The sequence below is a fragment of the Corvus hawaiiensis genome, chromosome 1 (assembly GCF_020740725.1).
Source record: "Corvus hawaiiensis isolate bCorHaw1 chromosome 1, bCorHaw1.pri.cur, whole genome shotgun sequence".
Classification (NCBI taxonomy): domain Eukaryota; kingdom Metazoa; phylum Chordata; class Aves; order Passeriformes; family Corvidae; genus Corvus; species Corvus hawaiiensis.
Window position 1 is genome coordinate 71,759,862 of NC_063213.1, and position 18,899 is coordinate 71,778,760.

Here is an 18,899-nt window from a genome sequence, read left to right on the forward strand (position 1 = left end):
AAAAGTTTTGAAACCTCTGTTGACATAATTTTTTAATGTACAAAATAAATACTTATCAGTTTTTGAAATTGCTCAGGAAGATGGCTTTTAACAGAATTGAGGCAACATTTTAAGCAATTACGACCGAACTAGAATTTTAAGTAGAAACGGGATATTTTTGAAAACTATCAGTCTTTACAAACATCCAGAAATAATATTCAGTCTTACTTCGTTCTTCTGTTACTTTTTAAGAACTCTTTGAAAAACATCTCTAAAGGAACACAGAACTGTAACGTAAATACCCTGACATACAATTTCCTCATCAATTACATATGACAGGAGTCAATCACTATATGGTAATTATCAAAAATACTGATCAATTTTAAGATTTACTTAATACTTAATTTTCAGCTGTATTAATTTCATACTGGAAGTAATCAATATTTTGTTACTAATGTTCTGTCAGAAGATTACTGGTTCTACTGGATGCAAATTCTCACTGGTCCATATTTTCTATAAGCATCTCTAACCCAGTTCCAAGGACAGCTCCAAGCAAACATCAGACTAGTTCTCTACTAACACTATCGCCAAGAAATACTGACTAGAATCAGGAAAAACCTACCAAGATTAAGAAAAGAAATAAAATACTGGGATTTTGCTTGTTTCTTCCTTGCATTCCAGGACACAATTCATAAATGCTTGGGCTCCTTGAACACAATTTGTTTATAAGATTAGTTTTCTATTTACAACTATTGCCTCCTTGAAAAGGACTACATATACAATACACATATTGAAAAAGAGAGTAGCTAGATAGTAATAAGAATCCAGAAGTTTCCACATAAATTGAAGAACAGCAAGTTCCTATAGTTCTAGGCCAGAACACCAAAATACTGGTATTGCTTTGTGTTTGTGAATTTCATCCAGTCCTTTAATTCAGCAACACTGGCTGGATAAGAAAAATGAGATTTTCCCACCATTTCACACTGACCCAGAGATGAAATTTCAGAATCAAGATCCTTTACAGAACTATGTTTCATCAGCCTTTCTGTTGCTTTTAGAGTAGAGACAATAGAATGGAACAGAGACACAGCTGCTTGCATCACTTCAGGTTTCATAAAGCTCAATCATGTGAGCAGAAGTCACAGCACGGACAACTTCCATGAGCTCAGGATATTGAACAGTATTAACTGACAGGAAGCAAACAGAGCTCTGTAGCCATTTTTAAAGAGCTTTTATGGGTTTCTCGGTGGAAGCTGTGAATAACTTAATATAGGAACTTGGAAAAAATCCTGAACAGAGAAACATGGATCACATGCAAAAGTGGTTACTAAAATAATTTCAAATATAAGAGAAGGTTCTGCCTTTGGTGATATAATAGATCCAAAATTAAACGTGCCAAAGGCTCAGAACAAAAGGCAAAAAAAGACACTCCTTTAAACCAATCTTATAAAATCAAAGAATCAAATTGGAGAGAAAAGCACTACAATTAAGATTTGTAGCAAAGAAGATTTGTGGAACTGTGTAAATCCCAAATTTGCTCTGGGTTTGGAAATGCTTATTTGATCTCCATGAAAGCCATATTTAAAAGATTACTTGCAACAGATCTTTACATCAGAAAGCTCTCACCCATGTAGTAGACACAGACCACTATGTAGAATAATTAATTGTATGTTTCAGCTGAACAGCAGTAGTCAATATCAAGTAGGCAGTATCAAGACACAGTTCTACTGTCAAAAGCTGGGCACAGTTTTCAATTATAGTATTTGTTTCTGCACTGGTGACATCTGGAATCACACAAAAGGACACCTGCCTGAACATTTACAGTAACTACAGCAGAAGTGTCTAAAGCATGATGCTGTCACTAAGCACCTAGTTAAACCACCTCAGTAAAATCTTGTCATCTTCAGAAACGTTCATTTAAATATACTTACGCTAGAAACAACAAATTAAACAGTAAAATTAACATCCTGTGATTCCTAAAACATATGAAACACTTACCTGCTACTCTTTCATCGGTTTCTCTATTGCCATCATCAGAGTATCTTGCAAAATCTAAAGAATCAAGAGTACTGATGCTTCCAGCACGATCTTAAGGGGGAGAAAAAAAAATTATCAGAAAGAATCCTGAAGAGTCTTTTCTAGAGAAAGCCAAAACAGCATCTCGTTTCAGGAGCTATAAATTGGAGGCTACATGTTCTGCAACACTCAAGTTTTACTGCATTTTCTAAAGGTCTGTAAGTAAAGAGTACATCAGTAAATTTGAACCAAAAATACAGCACTACAGCAAGTTCATTGAACACAGACTGTAAGAGATTCTTGCTCCCTCTAAAAGATGGCATTTCTAGTCTGTCCACAGCAAATGAGGAGCAGTGCACTGCAGTACTTCCCCTTTTCCACAAGGGCCAGGGACTTTGGCTTGGACACACAGGTGAGAATGTAAAAGAAACCAAACTGTTGTGTGACAAGTTTCATGCAGTTCCCGTTTAACAGAAAGCTGTAATTGCCTCAAATACTCTACTTCCTTTTCCCATTTTTAGTATTTTAAAGCATGGCAACGTGATCGAATACTTTTTTACAATCTCCTGACCTAGCCTTTAACTTCAGTACATACTCACTTAATCAACATTTACTAAGGAACACAGTATCTAACAAAAGCAAAGGAAGCACAGCTCATGCCATTGCAGGTATAACATTCACACTCTACAATTAAATTCTTAATTTAAAAAAGAAAAAAATAAAGAAATTCCATAACCAACATAAGGTTTGGACCTGATCTTGACATTTTTCATTTCAGGGGAAAGGCAAAGAAAAAACCATCAACCAAAATGCAATTTTGATATGTCTGTTGAAGCACACGTTCACCTTTTTATAATAAAAATGCACAAATTACTTGGTAACAGAACTCAAAATAAATTGAATATGTTCCTAGCACAATTGAACATGCAGAAACTATATTAAGTACCTTAGTATCTTTCTTCTCCTTTGAAATTAATTTCTATGTAGCAGTTCAGAAATAATTACATTAGAACTGTAGTCACATTAACAAAGAACAAACTCCACAGAGCTGTCAAAAAAACTCTTAACTGTCAGTGGAAATAGAAGCAATTTCATCACTTGTCAGTCAAACTCTGTCATGACTAACATCACTAAGTATTTAACCTCTCCTCCCATTCTGCATTATGTAAAAAAAGAACAAACAGCACAAAAAAAATTCTATTAATGAGTTTCTTTGTATATTTGTGCCTAAGTTGTACTGTAAGGTCTTATGACATCCTCTCTACATGTAGACCAGCACTGCACTCAAATAAATAACACCTGAATTAAGACTGATGAAAGTACTTACACTGAAAAGATACAGAGAATACTAAACTTACCAACTCTAGCTGAGTTCCACAATATCAAAACTTGCCTGAAAACCTTAACTTGTCTGTTCCATGGACATATAGTATATGACAGTATACAGTTTATATCTAACCACAGGGTTTTTTCCTGTTACAATGTTTTCTTATCCAAACAATGAAACAGGCTGTTGCTCCTCAGTGAGTCTCTATTCAGTCATTGGTTTTAAACATCCTTGTTCATATGCAGGTTCCAGTCTTACCCTCTCCAATTTTTTCAGACATTAATCTGATTTAATAATTCTCTGTAGGCTGTTCTTTATAGCTTAGCAACACAGTACAAACTCTTTGTTTTATATCATCTTTGGAAAATGGACTGTTGTGAAAACATACCAGTGGGGAATCACATTTGAAGAGATTAAGTTCAAAAGCAAACATGAATTTTGCATGCACAGTATGAAAGTCTTTAGAACTGACTTTTCAAAACACCCAACACCGTGATGAGTAGATATTGCTCCAACTTATTCCACTGGGAGTTACAAGATCATTTTTTGAAATCTAATACACAACATTCAAATGGAGATCTCAGTGACAAGCTGATGTTGAAGAGAAGTAACCAAGTCTCACATACAGCATCGCTATGGCAAATGCAGAAATAAAACAGTTCCCTCCTGCAGTCTTGCCATCTTCACAGATCAATTTTCTAATTGATCTGTGAACAGAAGCAAAGTAATATCAGAGAAACAATGCTCAAATTTTCAACTTAAGTCAACCACATCACAATTACTGAAGCATCCAAAGCCATAAGCAACACAATATTTCTTTATATGACTAGTGGTGCACTTCAGAGACCAAGGCTCTCCTCTGAAAATTGATAAACCCGGACATAAAACACAAACTTACTGGCCAAAGCCAAAATTTTCTTGAAAAAACCCCAAACCACCAAAACCCAGTTGCCTAGAGAAAAGAAGGGGGTAATCACAATCTTTGTCAGGATGTACACAACAGAAGCTGTTTAAGATCATACCAGCAACTGAATCCAACAACTCACAATATCAATCAGTTCTACAACCTTAATGGTCCTACAGGAACTCAGCAACACCAAGGGGGTTTACTATTTCAACACCCAGAAACTGCCTTAAGCACCACCCCTGCATGCACAGCAGCAATTTTCAGGGTTGAAACTTGTACATTCACCATTTAGACTTCACTTTATCATTACAGTGTTCATAATAAAAGCAAACATCTGACTTCCTTTTCATACAGGCCAACATTGAGAAGACACACAAGCAGCTAGACTCTGATGAAACCAAGGAAGATCTGCTAAGGAACACCAACCCCATGGCCTGTTTCCCGCTACCATGATTTCACTCTGCCAGTAATGCTGACCCTCCTTCCCACACAAAAGCACACGCCCAGTACCGCAGCCCCTAACGCAAGAAGTTTCATTATCAGCAGAGTCACGGCACACAGGCACCGCCGGGCAGGGCGGTGCTGAGCAGCGCCCACAGGGGAGACCAGCGAGCCCGCGCCACCGCCTCCCCTACCTAAAATGTCACCGAACGGAGTCTGGGGCCTTGCTACTTACCGCTGTCTTTGTAGGCAGGCATCAGCAGAGCTTTAACTCCTACAACTAATGTCATTGTCCGGAAAAATCATGGCATAACATCTTAGAACCTCATATTTTACACTTCCATAAAGGACGTACCTGCTCCGCAAGGGATCAGAGGGTGTAAAAGGTACCTCCCTGCGGGCAGCACAACAGCCTCATTTGTTAGGAAAATGGGCAGGGCTGTCTGAAGGAAAGAAACCAAAGGGAAGGGCTGTGCTCAGGCACACAGCTCACCTGAAGAATGTGAAATATCATCATTTGTCTGAAGTACAAATAGTTGTACTCCAAGACACTGAGTGGAAGCATTTCAACTACAGCATTCAGAAAAGAGAATTATTTTCTGAATTGAAAGGGGAAAAGAAAAAAAAATTAGAAGAAAACATATACTTAAGTAATTTTTAAAATAAAAATAAAAATCTTAGCCTTAAGTTATCTGGCAAAGAATATCGAAGGAACTTCTTGTGGAGAAACTTGTGAAAAAGGAGTACACTTTGGCTGAAATCTGCTTCTTTCTCAGAAAGAAACACAGCAGCAGGAATCCATTTTGTTGTCTTGGTATGTGCATTCTTACCAACAGTCTCCTGTGCATGGATTTTAGACTTATTTCTCTGAATTAAAACACTTTAGAATTAGCAATTCCTTTCTGCTAAAAGCTTTCCTAGTGAACAGTGGCAAAATAATTGCTGTCAGCTTCATGTTTCAGAAACGGTAAAAGCAAAGTAATAAGAACAATTTTGACAAGCAGGCACAAACAACTGCAGAACATGGATCACCTCAATATGGAACAAGAAAGTGCCACGGGTGCATAGGGAAGCACTGAAATTGGCTTAGGGTTTTCATAATTCATACTAGTGAAATTCCAGGAGACATATTGGGATAATAAAGGAGAGCCTGTGCACAGTTCTTGTCTCTTACCTTTACCACTGGAAAAGGATGAGTGAAATCAGAATGCCAATATTCATGTACTCAAAGATACTCAAAGTTAAGAAGTTATTTAATCCATTTGTTTAAAAATCCAATGTGTTTAATTTCATTTGTGAAGTTAAAAATCACGTTCAACACTACATTTTGATTACTAACTTACACAATCTTTTAAAATATTGCTTCATTCCAGAGGAAAGGAATTTTAATTCTTTCCTTATTCCCAGAACTGCCACCAGATGACATGCAGATTTCTCCTGACACCTTCTGTTCCCTAGGCATATATCCAGCTCTCCCTACAAGTTGAGCATAAGTACCAAAGTAGGAAAATGTAAGGAAACCTCAAAGTGATACATCCCCTTCCACTGACATACATAATATGAGAAAGGTTGCATTTCATTCACTCTGATGATAAAAAGATTGTTTTTTACCAGCTTACCCTAAAGGACACCAACAAGGATCCTATTAGCCGTATTTTCATATTAGCCATATTGTCACAGTATGTGCATTAAGCAGAAGCAAGTTGCAGTCTTCTATAAAATCACATTAAATAACCTTTACATGCACATGACACCGTAAATCAACTAAAAACGCAGCCAAATTAAGCAGCATTATTTATTGACAGGAAGGCTCAAGAAAAAATATTTTTAAAATTAATGTTTTAGAAGCTGTTTGCATTTACTTTGCAAACATCCAACTGATCTTAAAAAAATTACTAGTTGATAAAACAGCCCAGTTGTAATATTTCCTCTAAGATCGCAGGAAATCATATCATGTACTAACAATTAACCAAATGGAGCATATGAAGACCAAGAACTCCACATTTTTTCCTTGAAATTCAAAGAGAAGAAATGATACTATGCTTGTACAAGACAGATTCACTTTGCAATGCTAACTAAATGTTCACTTGTATTGAAAAATATTTGTAACCCTGAAACCAGACTATTGCTATATTTCAAACTGCTGGGTGAAATAGCTGGCTAACCACATTTTAAACTGATTGAAGAAATAACTGGCCACTGGAAGTCGGGTTTTGATTAGCATACATATGGAACTAGAAGTGAATCCTTCCCAGTCAGGATCAGACTGCAATATCCCACTAGATATTGCACATACTAGGACAATATATTTCCCAGTTTAAGCTAGGCTTTACATGAATTATATGGCTATATGGAGGATGAAACAGATGAAGGCAGATAGCTTACACATATCATAGGGAGATACAATCTTTTTTGGGTTTTTTTGAGATAGAAAAGGTCTGGATAATAACTTATACCCATCATGCTATATCAGGGCCATCAGCTGGACTCCCAACATCCACCCTCGCACACCACTATTTGGAGAAGAAAAAACAAACATGACTTTGCATTGAAAAAAAACCCCCAAAACCAAACAAAAAACCCACTATTTGAAGACATTCTACCTGATTGCTTAATACAATTTTATTTGTCAATTACTGTAGCATTATCAAACGGGAACACACAACATAGCACAGGCTTGGAAAAAACTGTTAAGAATATTCATGCTGCTGGATACTAGAAAGATTTATATCAAGAACTCTGAATACTCACCCAAGCAGAGCTCTGCTTCTAGAAGCATGGAATTTTTATTTCATTTAGTCTTTTTCTTTTTATTTTTTACTTTAGAGAAAGTTAAAATGTTTTAACATTAGTGTTAGAATTATCTTACAAGCAATTTAATCCACTAGTAGTAATTTCATTTGACAATAATACACTCTCTTCACTAAATTAAATTTTCACTACATAGGATTTCACTAGGGACAAACACTCAACAAGGCATCCCAGTTCAGAGTCAGGTACAACCCTACTTAGAAGCCATCTCAGGTTAATGCCTTCTAGCTTATTCTGAATAAAACCAGACGTTGAAAGTTACATAAGTGAATGACTGAGGCTATCAAAAATTATTGCTTAGCATCATCATCTTGATGGCTACTGCTAAGTAAGAAAAAACCCAATATGACTCCAGAATACAATTCTCGGCAGCAACAGAAATAAGTTACACTTCATTCTTGAACTGGGCACTGAAAACTTGTTTGGTAGAACAATTATTAAAATAGGGAATTGCTAAGGTTTGATTGAATTATGAATTAAAAACCAAAACAAAACAGGATTATTCAACCCACAAATACACTACACCTTAACACACGGCAGTAAACTGGACTCCAAAAATTATGAACTATCATACAAAAAAGTTGTTGGGGATTATAAATGTCAGAAAAGCAATTACAGCTCTATGTGGAAGAATTAAAGTAAAAACCCCCCAACTTACTCTGAGATACTCTTTCAGATCTATAAAATGTGAGAAGCTATAAAAGCCCCCTACCACAATGTTTTTTGACCAACAAGCTTTAAAATAATCATATAGTTCCATTAACTTTAGAAAACACACAAGTTTTTCCTGATGACCTGTGCTATTCCTACGAGTTAAGCTGTCCCTCCTCCCAATATACACATAAACCCCTTCTTGCATGGGGGAACCTCTGATGGAAAATTCTCCATCTAAAAGAAAATTATGTCACGAAGAGATCAAAGCTGAAACTTTAAGGTGTCTGGAAATCAAAGGTTGGAAAAAAATTTCACAGACATCTTGCAAAGGACAACAGTACCCACATTTTATGTGGTATAGCTTATCTTTACTTTTAGGACACCTACCTAATTTTTAAATGCAAAGACACAGGCCAACTAGCAAGTACTCTGATAACAGATCCCAACTGAGAAGTTTCTATGAAAATTACTCAAGTCTGACACTTTTTCCTTTCTTCTCTGTGCTACAGATACAATAAAAGAACTATTGAAATTCAGACCTAAGGAAATGCAGATGTATAAAAACACATTTTAGGTCTGTTTCTGTTGGCAGTAAAAAAGTCTGCAAATGAGGTATTTTACCTACCTTAAACATTCCAGACCTAGAGCAAACTAGCCAGTAGGGTCATGCAGCAGATGGCCTGCTCTATTCTAGAGATACTGGTCTGAAAAAACCATGTCCTTGAATAACTTGTATTTTCAGCTATCCTGTACAATATCATAGGCACAAAATAGCAGAAGCCAAGGAAATGGGACAGAGGCTAACTGAGAAAAAGAATAAATTTCTTCTTGTATTTATCTGTACATGTTTAAGTCCCATATTAGTCCCGAACCACATATATGCATATGTGAATAAACCAAATTGTGAGAGAGAGAGCACATGTGATAGAAGGTGTGGGATAATGTGAAAACCCAAAGAGTTTTAATGAAGTCCTTTCTACATTAAATCAAACAATCAGGCATCATTAACCCTTTAATGAGTGATCATCAATTCGCAGTTTGTATTTGTGACATTATACAGCAACTGAAATAGATAGGTTGTGCAGTACGTATGAATAAAAGAATTCAACTATATAATTTCCCATAAATGATACTGCAAATTTATTTAAACCGTACCACATTTCACAAGACATCTCTGGAGCAATATTTCTTTGAAAAGTTTTAAATGTCTGCTGCATTTAAAATTTCTGCTATGTTTCAACTTGTTTCAGGCTTACTGATGCTGGATCTTTCAGCAAAGCAAACTTGATCCATTGCAGCAATTTGATCTAGCATGCAACCTTTACAGTAGGAACAGACTTATGTAACTATTTTTTAAACCAACTTGAACTTGTAGAGTAAATTTTACCAGATCGACACATTCCACATCACTATGGTAACTCTGGGATGGAATAAAAAGTCTTAAATTAATTCACTGTATCAGGCACTAAATTGTAAGCACCTGACCTACCAACCTTGCTTTGCAACTCAAGTGCCTCTTCTGCTCTCTCCAGATGTTCTTATTCAATGAGACCTGCAGAATTTTCCAAGTTGGTATATTCTGAAAAGAAGACTCCATACCCTCATCAAATGAAAAGAAAACTTAGTTAAGTAAAGCTACTAGAATAAAATTAACTTCCAAGCTGTCAGAGCAATCTACTTACCAATTACCTTGAACAGACATTCAATACTACTCCACAATGGGCAGCAGATTGAAAACAGATGATCAATACACTTACCTACTTCATATTAATAGCAAATTCTAAAAATTCATAGGAAGCATATGAGGGTAAACCCCTAAAGCTGGTTAGGGAAAACTAACCTGTGCTTGCTGGCCAAGAACACAAAAAAATCCCAAGCAAACAAAATCCCACCAACCAACAACAAAAAACCCAACCACCAGATATGTAAAACAAATATTTTGCAGATACATTGCAATAAAAAGGTATTACTCTCACTCCCATGACAGGCACACTGCAGAAGCTCATCAGAAAGATGAAATTACAAGTAAAAAATAGATAAGATCGTGCACCCTAGCACAGAAATAACAGGCTCACAGAACTAGGTTACGATACAGATGCACCCGAGCTGATCTCCTGGAGAGCCATACCAAGACCAGGCTGCTTTTAGAGGGAGGCTTACTGCATAGACACTCTCAGGCAGCATCCAAATTAGTGGAGTCTGAAAGAATTAAGTCAGTGCTGCACAAAGCCATTTGAATGTTTCTGCAGTGAACACTTGAGGTCCAGAGGGGTGTGACCTTGGGGAAAGCATCAAACCCAGCCTGACTCCCTACACATGTGCAGGGAGTAGCTCAAGCTGCAGTGTGCTTGAGCAAGCAGACCTTCCCAAAACAGAACAGCTAAGGGACAAGCATGGCATGAAGGTACTTCTCGCAGCTCATGAGCCCAGCTGGCTTCAGCAGAAATCAGAAAGCATCAACAGCATCAAATTAACTCCATATGCTTGGTGCTGCAGCACTGCATTGTCCAAAATGTATCCATTAACTTGCACCACAAGGATTTTTCCATTTGTTGCAGTAACCCAGCTTTCCGTTATACACTAATATCAAGCAAAATTGTATCACTTTAGTCCTTAAATGGTTCCCCTTGCTGAAGGACTACTTAAAGCGCATAGGTAAAGTCTATCTTCATTCTCAAGCACTGTATTCTCTCAGGTTTTTTTCATATTTAAATCTTGGTAAGTTCTCATTTGCCCGCTTTCTACATTTATCTTAGGATAGTAGTAAATTTTCCAGTTAACTTTTAACTTGTGTCCACGTAGTCTCTAGAGAATTAAAAAAATAATGGAAAATAGCAACTGGAGATCAAAGCATCTTTCCTATGAGAAAAGGCTGAGAGAGATGGGGCTGTTCAACCTGGAGAAGGCTCAGGGGGAGTCTCATAAGGAGTACAAATAATTGAAGAGGGGGCACAATGAGGACAGAGCCAGGCTCTTCTCAGTGATACCTGTGACAGACCACAGACAGTGGGCACAAAATGAAACACAGGTGGTTCCTTTGGAACATCAGGAAACACTTCTACTGTAAGGGGACTGAGCACTGGCGCAGATTACCCAGAGGGGTGATGGAGTCTCTATCCCTGGAGGTACTTAAAAGGCCATCTGGACATGATCCTGGGAAACCAGCTGTAGGTCACAGTGGTTCTGCTTGGGCAGGAGGTTGGACCAGATGATCGCCAGAAGTCCCTTCCCACCTCAGCCACGCTGCGATTCTGAGATAATTTTTGCCATGATTTCTCTTACTCCAGAAGTTTTTTTCAAATAACAAAACAGCTCGTGGCTTTCTCTCTTCTCTAACATCAAACAAGGTGAAAAAGTACTTGTTATATAAATACAAAATTTCTGTGACTTTTTATGTAGGAGTATTTCCTTCAATTAAACAACAAAGTAATCAGCTGCATCACCATCGTGCAGAGATATATTGCAGGACGGGAGGAAGAAAATTGCCTCTACCCTACAGTGCACTGGAAGAAAGAGTTCACTGTTTCTCAAAAGCTTTTTCAACTTTGTCTTAAAAAAAAAAATTACAGTCTTTTTAACTATTTGTCCAACACACTCAATATGCTTAGTGCCATGTCTCAGGCATTCACATCATAAATAAATAAGGCCTAAAACCTTTATTGAATTATGCTATGTTTCAGCCTGTGCTAGAGATTTCAACTCAGTTGCTCAAATCGGCAACTTTACAATACACTAGAAAACCAAATACAAGTAGCACCCTGAAGACAGGAAGTTGTCAATTTGAACCAAACAATATAAGGTTTCAGGACTAACCGTTACATAAAAAAAAGCCCTTCTCATGGTGTATTTTAAAGAGCTCCATAATATAAATTACCTAGCTCAGATTTTGCAAAAAATCTTAATTTAGTTGGGAAGTGTAAGAACATCCTGAAAAATACTTTTTCCCATATTTTCATTAATTCTGTGTTTATAGAACATAGAAGTCCGGTATTCACAAGTTTTCAATTAGCAGAGATGAACTGCATACAGATCGGCTTCCAACATAGCTGATACCAGTAGCTACATGATAATAACTTGCTTCCAAATACTACACAAACCTTTTTTATCAGGTAATGAAACCCGTGTGAAATTTTCAGCAAGCATTCTCTCAGCTGGACAGTTTATGAGTCACATCTTCAGTCAAGAAAAAGGTAATTCTCAGAGGGGAAAAAAAGCTACAGGAAATTCAATGTAACTTATACAGAATTGAAATTACACATGGGAGAACTTAGAAAAGTTGCCAGTGGTTGGTTCTGAAATGCAACGCTCTAGCTCAACGTTCCAATTTCCTTCTTTCCACCTACCCAAAACCCAAACCCCAATCTCTGCTTTCCCTAACAGCAAAACCATCAGAAGGATAGTGTGCTGCTTCAGCACAAATCCAGCTTGTCTTGCTGAAGCTTTCAGCCACAGGATGGTTAAACTCACACATAACTGAACCAGCTACAGTGCCTATACAAAGAGGTTCACTTCTGCTTTCCCCAACATCAAAAAGTAACAGGAACTCTGGCACAGGAACAGAACAGAAGTCAGGACAAAAGCAATTAAATTCCCCATATCATAGCTGTGAGGATCCTAAAAGAACCAGAACATGCACTAAGTTACTACAGGGGAAAATACAATGTAGTCATCATAGTCACTCATTACTCAGTGGATAACTTGATATTTACCTGCCTAGTAGTAGTGGCTTCTACTCTGTCCTCCTTGGTCCATAACTGCAATGATTATCATGCTACCTTATCTTGTTACTTATGGGGACTAACCTGTCTCCTGAACAATCTACCATTATATCCCGAATCAGCCCAACAGAGACATTAGCCAAAGCTTAGACTCATCCATCAGGGACAGCTTCCAGCAGACCCAGTTTTAGTCATTTGACAAGTCCAACAGTTGCAAAAGCCTTAAGAAGTTTGTAAGCTATGAAGCGCATGTCACTGAAAACTTGTCAGAAACACCAGTGTCAGTCAAATGGAGTGGGTTTAAAGCAGTCACAACAGGAAAAGTTCACCTGGCTTCTGTATCAGTAAAGCCAACATCAGAGCACTATGAAGCCTCTCAGGTTTCATTCAGGCATGACTCTTTTCTGGCACGTTTGAAGTGAACTCTGCTTCCCTTCAGCATTATGTACAAACCTCTACTCTTTCAAATGTTTTCTGTACTTCATTAAAAGTGACAACCATCAGCCTTTCCCATCTGTTGACACCAGCAGCTTTGATTACCTATTTATCCGCACCTTTCCATCATGTCCTTTCTCAGGGGAGCACCTTTTCCAATTCAGGTAGAAAAACCACTCTTACCCACAAGCTACCATTCTACCTCTCAGTATCTGCAGATACAGCCAACAGGACTAGATATTTTTGCTTGCTTTCATAAAGTAACAAGCCAAAGTACTTGAGCTGACAAAACCAAATCACCTAACAAGTAGTCATTAGAATAAAAATTATTTGCCGTCTTCCCAATTTCCTGTCTTATTTAGACTACTTAAGCTGAGGTATAATGAACTGTTCGGAGGTAGCCCTGTTCTGCTCTATTTTCATTCAGAACATGTTGAAACACCAATCACGGCAAAGCCCCGCACAAAATTACAATGTTTGTGACTCGGGATTGAGAAGAGTTGTTACCAAGACATCCCCCTCTCACAAAAGTAGAATCTGTACACTCTTCCTGCTTGGCTTTTTGCAGTAGGATCCATCTGAATTTCAAAGGCTACAAGCAAAAAGAGCAATGCTTCACAATATTCCAGCCCCTGCCCCCCCCAAATCCCAAGCCTGCCCCGCCAAAAACCCCAAAGGAAAATCAAACACCCCAAATCATAAAGAAAGCCAGGAGCTTACTATGAAGAAGCAGCAATACTTTATATCTTTGTGTTCACCGATGAGGTTAATCTAACTGGAATCAAATCCCTGGAAAGTTATAAACAATTTTATTATGACAATAACTAGAGAAAAATCATCTCCTGAAAGCCACAAATGTAACGTAAGAGCTCAAACTCCTTCCTTATGATTTTCATTAAAGCTATTTCAAATTTTGTGAACGCTGAGCTTTTGTAGCCATTAAGAACAAAATAGACAGCAAATTTTAAGAGTAACACTAGTTCTACCAGTATAAGCTGCATTCCTTCAGGAAAGGGCATTCATCAAACAGAGCAACCAAAGGGCATCATGTCAATCAAATTTAAAAAAGTTTTCTTCACTCACTATGCACAAGCTTGAATTATGGTCATGCATATAATAAACACATTTGTGGTCCAGGAACTCAGATGAGACATTTGAGCAACAGTTTAAATTTTGAGTGTCTCAATTTGTACTGTACCTTCTTATGCAAAAATGATAGGGACAAAAATTTATATTTAATGTGTAGGTGGTAACTAAAGCCTTGTAAAAGATCTGAATACAGTAAGAAGGAGGGACTTCCAAACCATACCATTCACATGACCAGCATTAGTAAAGTGGTATCAAAACGATCTAGCAGACACGGAGCAACTGCTATTGTAAGCAATGGAAGAAGATCTCAGAAGTTTGGGAACATCTAGCTGAGATACAGGACACGAAGGATGACTGTACCCAGGTGCTGTGCATCTAAAGGAATAGTGTGTTACTTCCTTCACGGCTTGAATTTGCTTCAAACTAGAAAAGCAAAATTGCTAGACACAAGATACATTTCCGCATTTTTCATTACAACATATCTTAATCTCAGTTTGTAGATGTGATGTTGCTGCTGCTGATGGAAAAAGGAAGGGTGTTTTGCAAAGTAAGAAATACCAGTCATCTGTCATTTGCTGTTGCAACCAAGCACTCTGAAGCACGGTTCAAAGACAAAACAGCTTCTAAGTCACTCACTAACCACACGATGCTGGTTCAAATCCAATGACACTTCAGTAAAATCTCTTTGTAACAGTCTTTGAAGATGAAGAGAAGAAAAAAAAGAGCACACCAAAATAAATTCCAGCATGCACTCAGAGTTTAGACTGGCACTTCTTAGAGTCCTTTTAGGCAATGAACACTTGTACGGGAGTTCTCCCATTCTGTACATAAAGTACAAAAGCTTTCTATTGCTCAGTGGAAATCCTCAGGCAGCATTCCAAACATACTTCACATTCAATAAGAATTGCCAGTCATACTTTTTCTGCATCCACTCAAATTATGAAAAATCTCAGAATAAAGCCAGAGAAATTCATCTTACTTGGGGGTTGGGAGGAGCAGGTACAAAGCTAGCACTGAGAAGAAATTCTGACTTTAGAAATCAATAGAAACAATTTTTTAAACAATGTGACGCTTTTTTTTCACTGAAGCATAAAATTCACACGACCTTGAACTGGCAATCATGCCAAGCTGCACTACTTTCTACATCAATAGTTTCTATTAAGAAAACTAGTAGTTTATTCTCAAATACCTTTGGGCATGTTAAAGCAAGAGAAGGTACGTGCACAACTCTCTCATACGCTCTCTGCAAGTCTCCCTGTGAAGATCCACAAAGGCAGGTAGAACAGGCTGGGTCTCTCAACACAACTGGACATTTTGACTAACTTAGGAAACTGTTCAGATTTATTCTTGGATCTGAACTGTAGCTCAGTCATCTACCTAAATCAAGTAATACTAGATGCTTAAGAAAAAAGCGAGGGAACTCTTCCAAAACCCATGATTTTCAGCCCACCAGAGTCTTCTGCAATCTACTTTTTAGTAGTTGGAAAATGACATAACTGCAGAAGCATGAGATTATCAGCTCTTGTTCAACCAGAATCCATCTGAACAGCACTGTCACAATTGCTAGCTCAATGCTGGACTCCAGACTGCAAGAAAGTGTGATGGCACTAAGTTAAAAAAGCTGCTTGAGCTATAGAAAAATATTTTTTCATTGTTCTGCATCTGTCACCTTTCAATGTCACTTAATGTGAAGTGCCTTTTGAATCACTGTTGAAACAAAAAAACCCCTTTGAAATGCACTAACCTATTGTAGATATCAGATTTGAAGGCACCCCTTTAGGATAAGGTCTAGCATGATATTAATTTTAGCACTTCAGTATTAATAAATTTGTCCAAACTAAGTGTGAGTCCCCCCTTCTCTCTCCCCCCACTGCTATGGCCTCCTTCCTCCTTTTTTTTATAGGGACATCCCACAGGCATCTAACCATTAGCAGGTCAGCAAAATAATAATTAAGATGTTCTTACATAAGTGTACATTGGTCTAAGACTGCAAAAGGTCATTTTTTTTGTGTGCATAACAACACAGCTACACAGGCTGCTGTTATTCTAATTCTGGAGTATGCGCAGTATCAGTAAGTGGGAACAACCTTTTATGTTAACAAAGAAAAGAGAGTATTTGATCAATCAGATTAATCGACTGGAATCCCCAAGGAAACACCTTGGGGATGAAACAGAAATTTGTATCAGTTCAAAGCCCTGAAGCACAAGTTTTTCCAACATTCACTAATCATATCATGAAGACGACCACATTGACGATGTCAGCTGGACAAAGACAAGTATGAAACTCTAATTATTCATAAACAAGACAAGCAGAACATAAACAACACAGCAGGAATTTTAAAAAAAGCCATACATTTTTAAAAAGATCTTGAAATGCACTAACAAGTTGAAGTTTAGATGCCTCTATTATCCCAGCTCTCCAGATGCTATTAGTTATTTCCAAAATTTAAGTGTAACTTCGTGTCTTTGCAACATCAGAAACTCTTAAAAGAAACAAAAATACAGGACTATTTACAAAATGCCTTTAGGTATCTTGGCAAACACATAATTAAGTCTTTCACTTGTCTGCTACCCACAATTCCTTTCATTTCAATACCTTCCCCCGAGTTCATTAAGTCCTCAAAAGTCAGATGGCTGGGCAGCTTCTGTCTCCCAAAGCCACTTCCACAGGCTATCTCCTTTGTAGGGATCTTACGTTTCTTGACAGCAACACTGACAAGACACACAAGTGATTTTTTTCTAAGCCCTGTGTGCTACTTTTAAAACTCAAAAGCTTTTAAGGCCAGCTATGCAACAACTGTCCCAATATCTGCACTCCTTTTGCTCCCTGAAGTTATACCAACTCAGTATATTTACTGTTCCCCATCTCCAAATCCCAACATGGCTAACCAAAGATTACAGACACTTGGTAAACATAGCAGCATTAATTACAGGAAGCATCGTATTAGTTGTGCAAGACCTCTGAAACTCAGACCTATCTTTAGATGCACCAGCAGAAATAACACCCTAGCTCCTTATACCCCATTTCTGACAGTTTTTAGACTTCAAATGTAGCAGTCACGGCTTAACACCCCACTCTTTCTCCTACAACCGTATGACTTATCACTTGGCAGGGGGCACTAAAGGCACTGCTGAAAATCAAGGCTGAAATTACCATTCCTCACATTTCTTCCGCATTTGGCAAACACCCGTGACATTCACAGGGATACCGAAGCTCGATCAAACTACGCCTGTGGGACCAGGGTAACACGGATTCTGGCAGCCCACCTCCTCAGCGCCCGCCTGCCCCACTCCTACAGCCTCCCCCAGTCCCACGCTGATTAGAGAGAGAGCAATGACTGGAACAAGGAGCGATGCCAAACGCCTTTCCCGGCCGCCCAGCGACACCGAGAGCCAACCCCGCCCAGCCCCGCGCTCCCATCGCCGCCTCCCGTAGCCCCCCCCGCCCCGAGCCAGGGTCACTTACTGAGCTGCCCGGCCCCGGGCTCCCGGCCACCAGCTCCCCCGAGCCCGCTGCCGCCGCCCAGGCTGCCCAGGGCCCCGCCGGCGGGCGGCGTGCCGCTCTGCCGCTCGAAGTTGCCCGGGTTGGAGAAGAAATCGCGGAGCCGGGGCAGCTCCCGGCCGCTCTCCAGCAGCTCCGTGTGCAGCTCCAGCGCTGTCAGCAGGAACTGGTCCCGCAGTAGCTGCGCCGCTATCGCGTCCATCGGCACCCGCGGCAGCTCCCCGGCCCCCGCGGCAGCATCGCCCGGCGCCGCCGCTCGCAGACCCGGCAGCTCCTCGGGGCTCCCCGCCGCCGGCTCCGGCTGCTGCTGCGGGTACGCCGGCCCACCCGGTTCGGTGCTGCTGCTGCTGCCGCCGCCGGCCCGGGGCTCCTCGGGCTCGTCCTCCTCCGAGTCGCTGAGGAAGGGGTTCACACTGCCGCCCCCGCCCGCCGCCACCGCCGCCATCTTACAGCCCGGCGCGCCGCGACCGCTGCCGGGGCGCTACCGCGGCAGAGCCTGCGCGGAGACGCCGCCGCAGACGCCCCTGCTGGCGGGGCCGGGACCCGAGGCGCTGCCAGTCCCCTGCGATGGTGTTACTGATGTTGACGACGCTGCTGTTGCTGCGGGCGCTGCCGCCACTGGCGGCCACAGCGACTCCCCGCCGCCTCCTCGGCGGCCTCCCACCCGCCCTGCTGCCGCTTCCGGATCCTCGCTCTCGCGAGAGCTCCCGCAGCCAACCGCGAGCGGCGCCCTTGCACCCGGCCCCGCCCCCTCCGGCCCTCGCTCCGCCCCCGCCGCGCAGGGCGGGGCCCGAGGGGGCGGGGCGGGGCCGGGGGCGTGGCCACAGCCGCGGGGCGCGGCCGCAGGGGGCGGGGCTCCGTGACGCACCCGCGCTGGGGCGTGGCCGGGGCGCGGCCGGCGCGCGGAAGCGGAAGCGGAAGTGGCCGTGGGCCGCGGCGGGGGAAGAGGAGTGAGTCCTGGCGCGTGCGCGCCGAGCGCTTCCCGTGGGGAGGGGGCGGCGGATCCCAAGGCTGCCCCCG

The 18,899-nt window shown here is 40.4% G+C and overlaps 2 protein-coding genes across 8 annotated transcripts in view; one reads left to right on the forward strand and one right to left on the reverse strand.

Moving 5' to 3' along the window:
• Positions 1-18,561, reverse strand: part of RELCH (RAB11 binding and LisH domain, coiled-coil and HEAT repeat containing) — a 76,845-nt gene extending 58,284 nt beyond the window's left edge. For 5 of the 7 annotated variants that reach the window (XM_048310891.1, XM_048310858.1, XM_048310850.1 and 2 more), the window contains exons 1-2: positions 17,844-18,559; positions 1,978-2,067 (exon numbers count right to left, since the gene is read on the reverse strand). In XM_048310891.1, coding sequence (XP_048166848.1) covers positions 1,978-2,067; positions 17,844-18,324 — 571 coding nt within the window. In that variant the 5' untranslated portion in view covers positions 18,325-18,559. Of the gene's footprint in view, positions 1-1,977; positions 2,068-17,843 lie in introns of all 7 variants that reach the window. The other 2 variants (XM_048310831.1, XM_048310868.1) reach the window with 2 other exon arrangements.
• A 213-nt stretch (positions 18,562-18,774) lies between these two features.
• Positions 18,775-18,899, forward strand: part of PIGN (phosphatidylinositol glycan anchor biosynthesis class N) — a 105,478-nt gene continuing 105,353 nt past the window's right edge. Inside the window, exon 1 of the mRNA XM_048310906.1 lies at positions 18,775-18,829. The gene's annotated coding sequence lies outside the window, so the exon portion shown is untranslated. The remainder of the gene's footprint in view (positions 18,830-18,899) is intronic.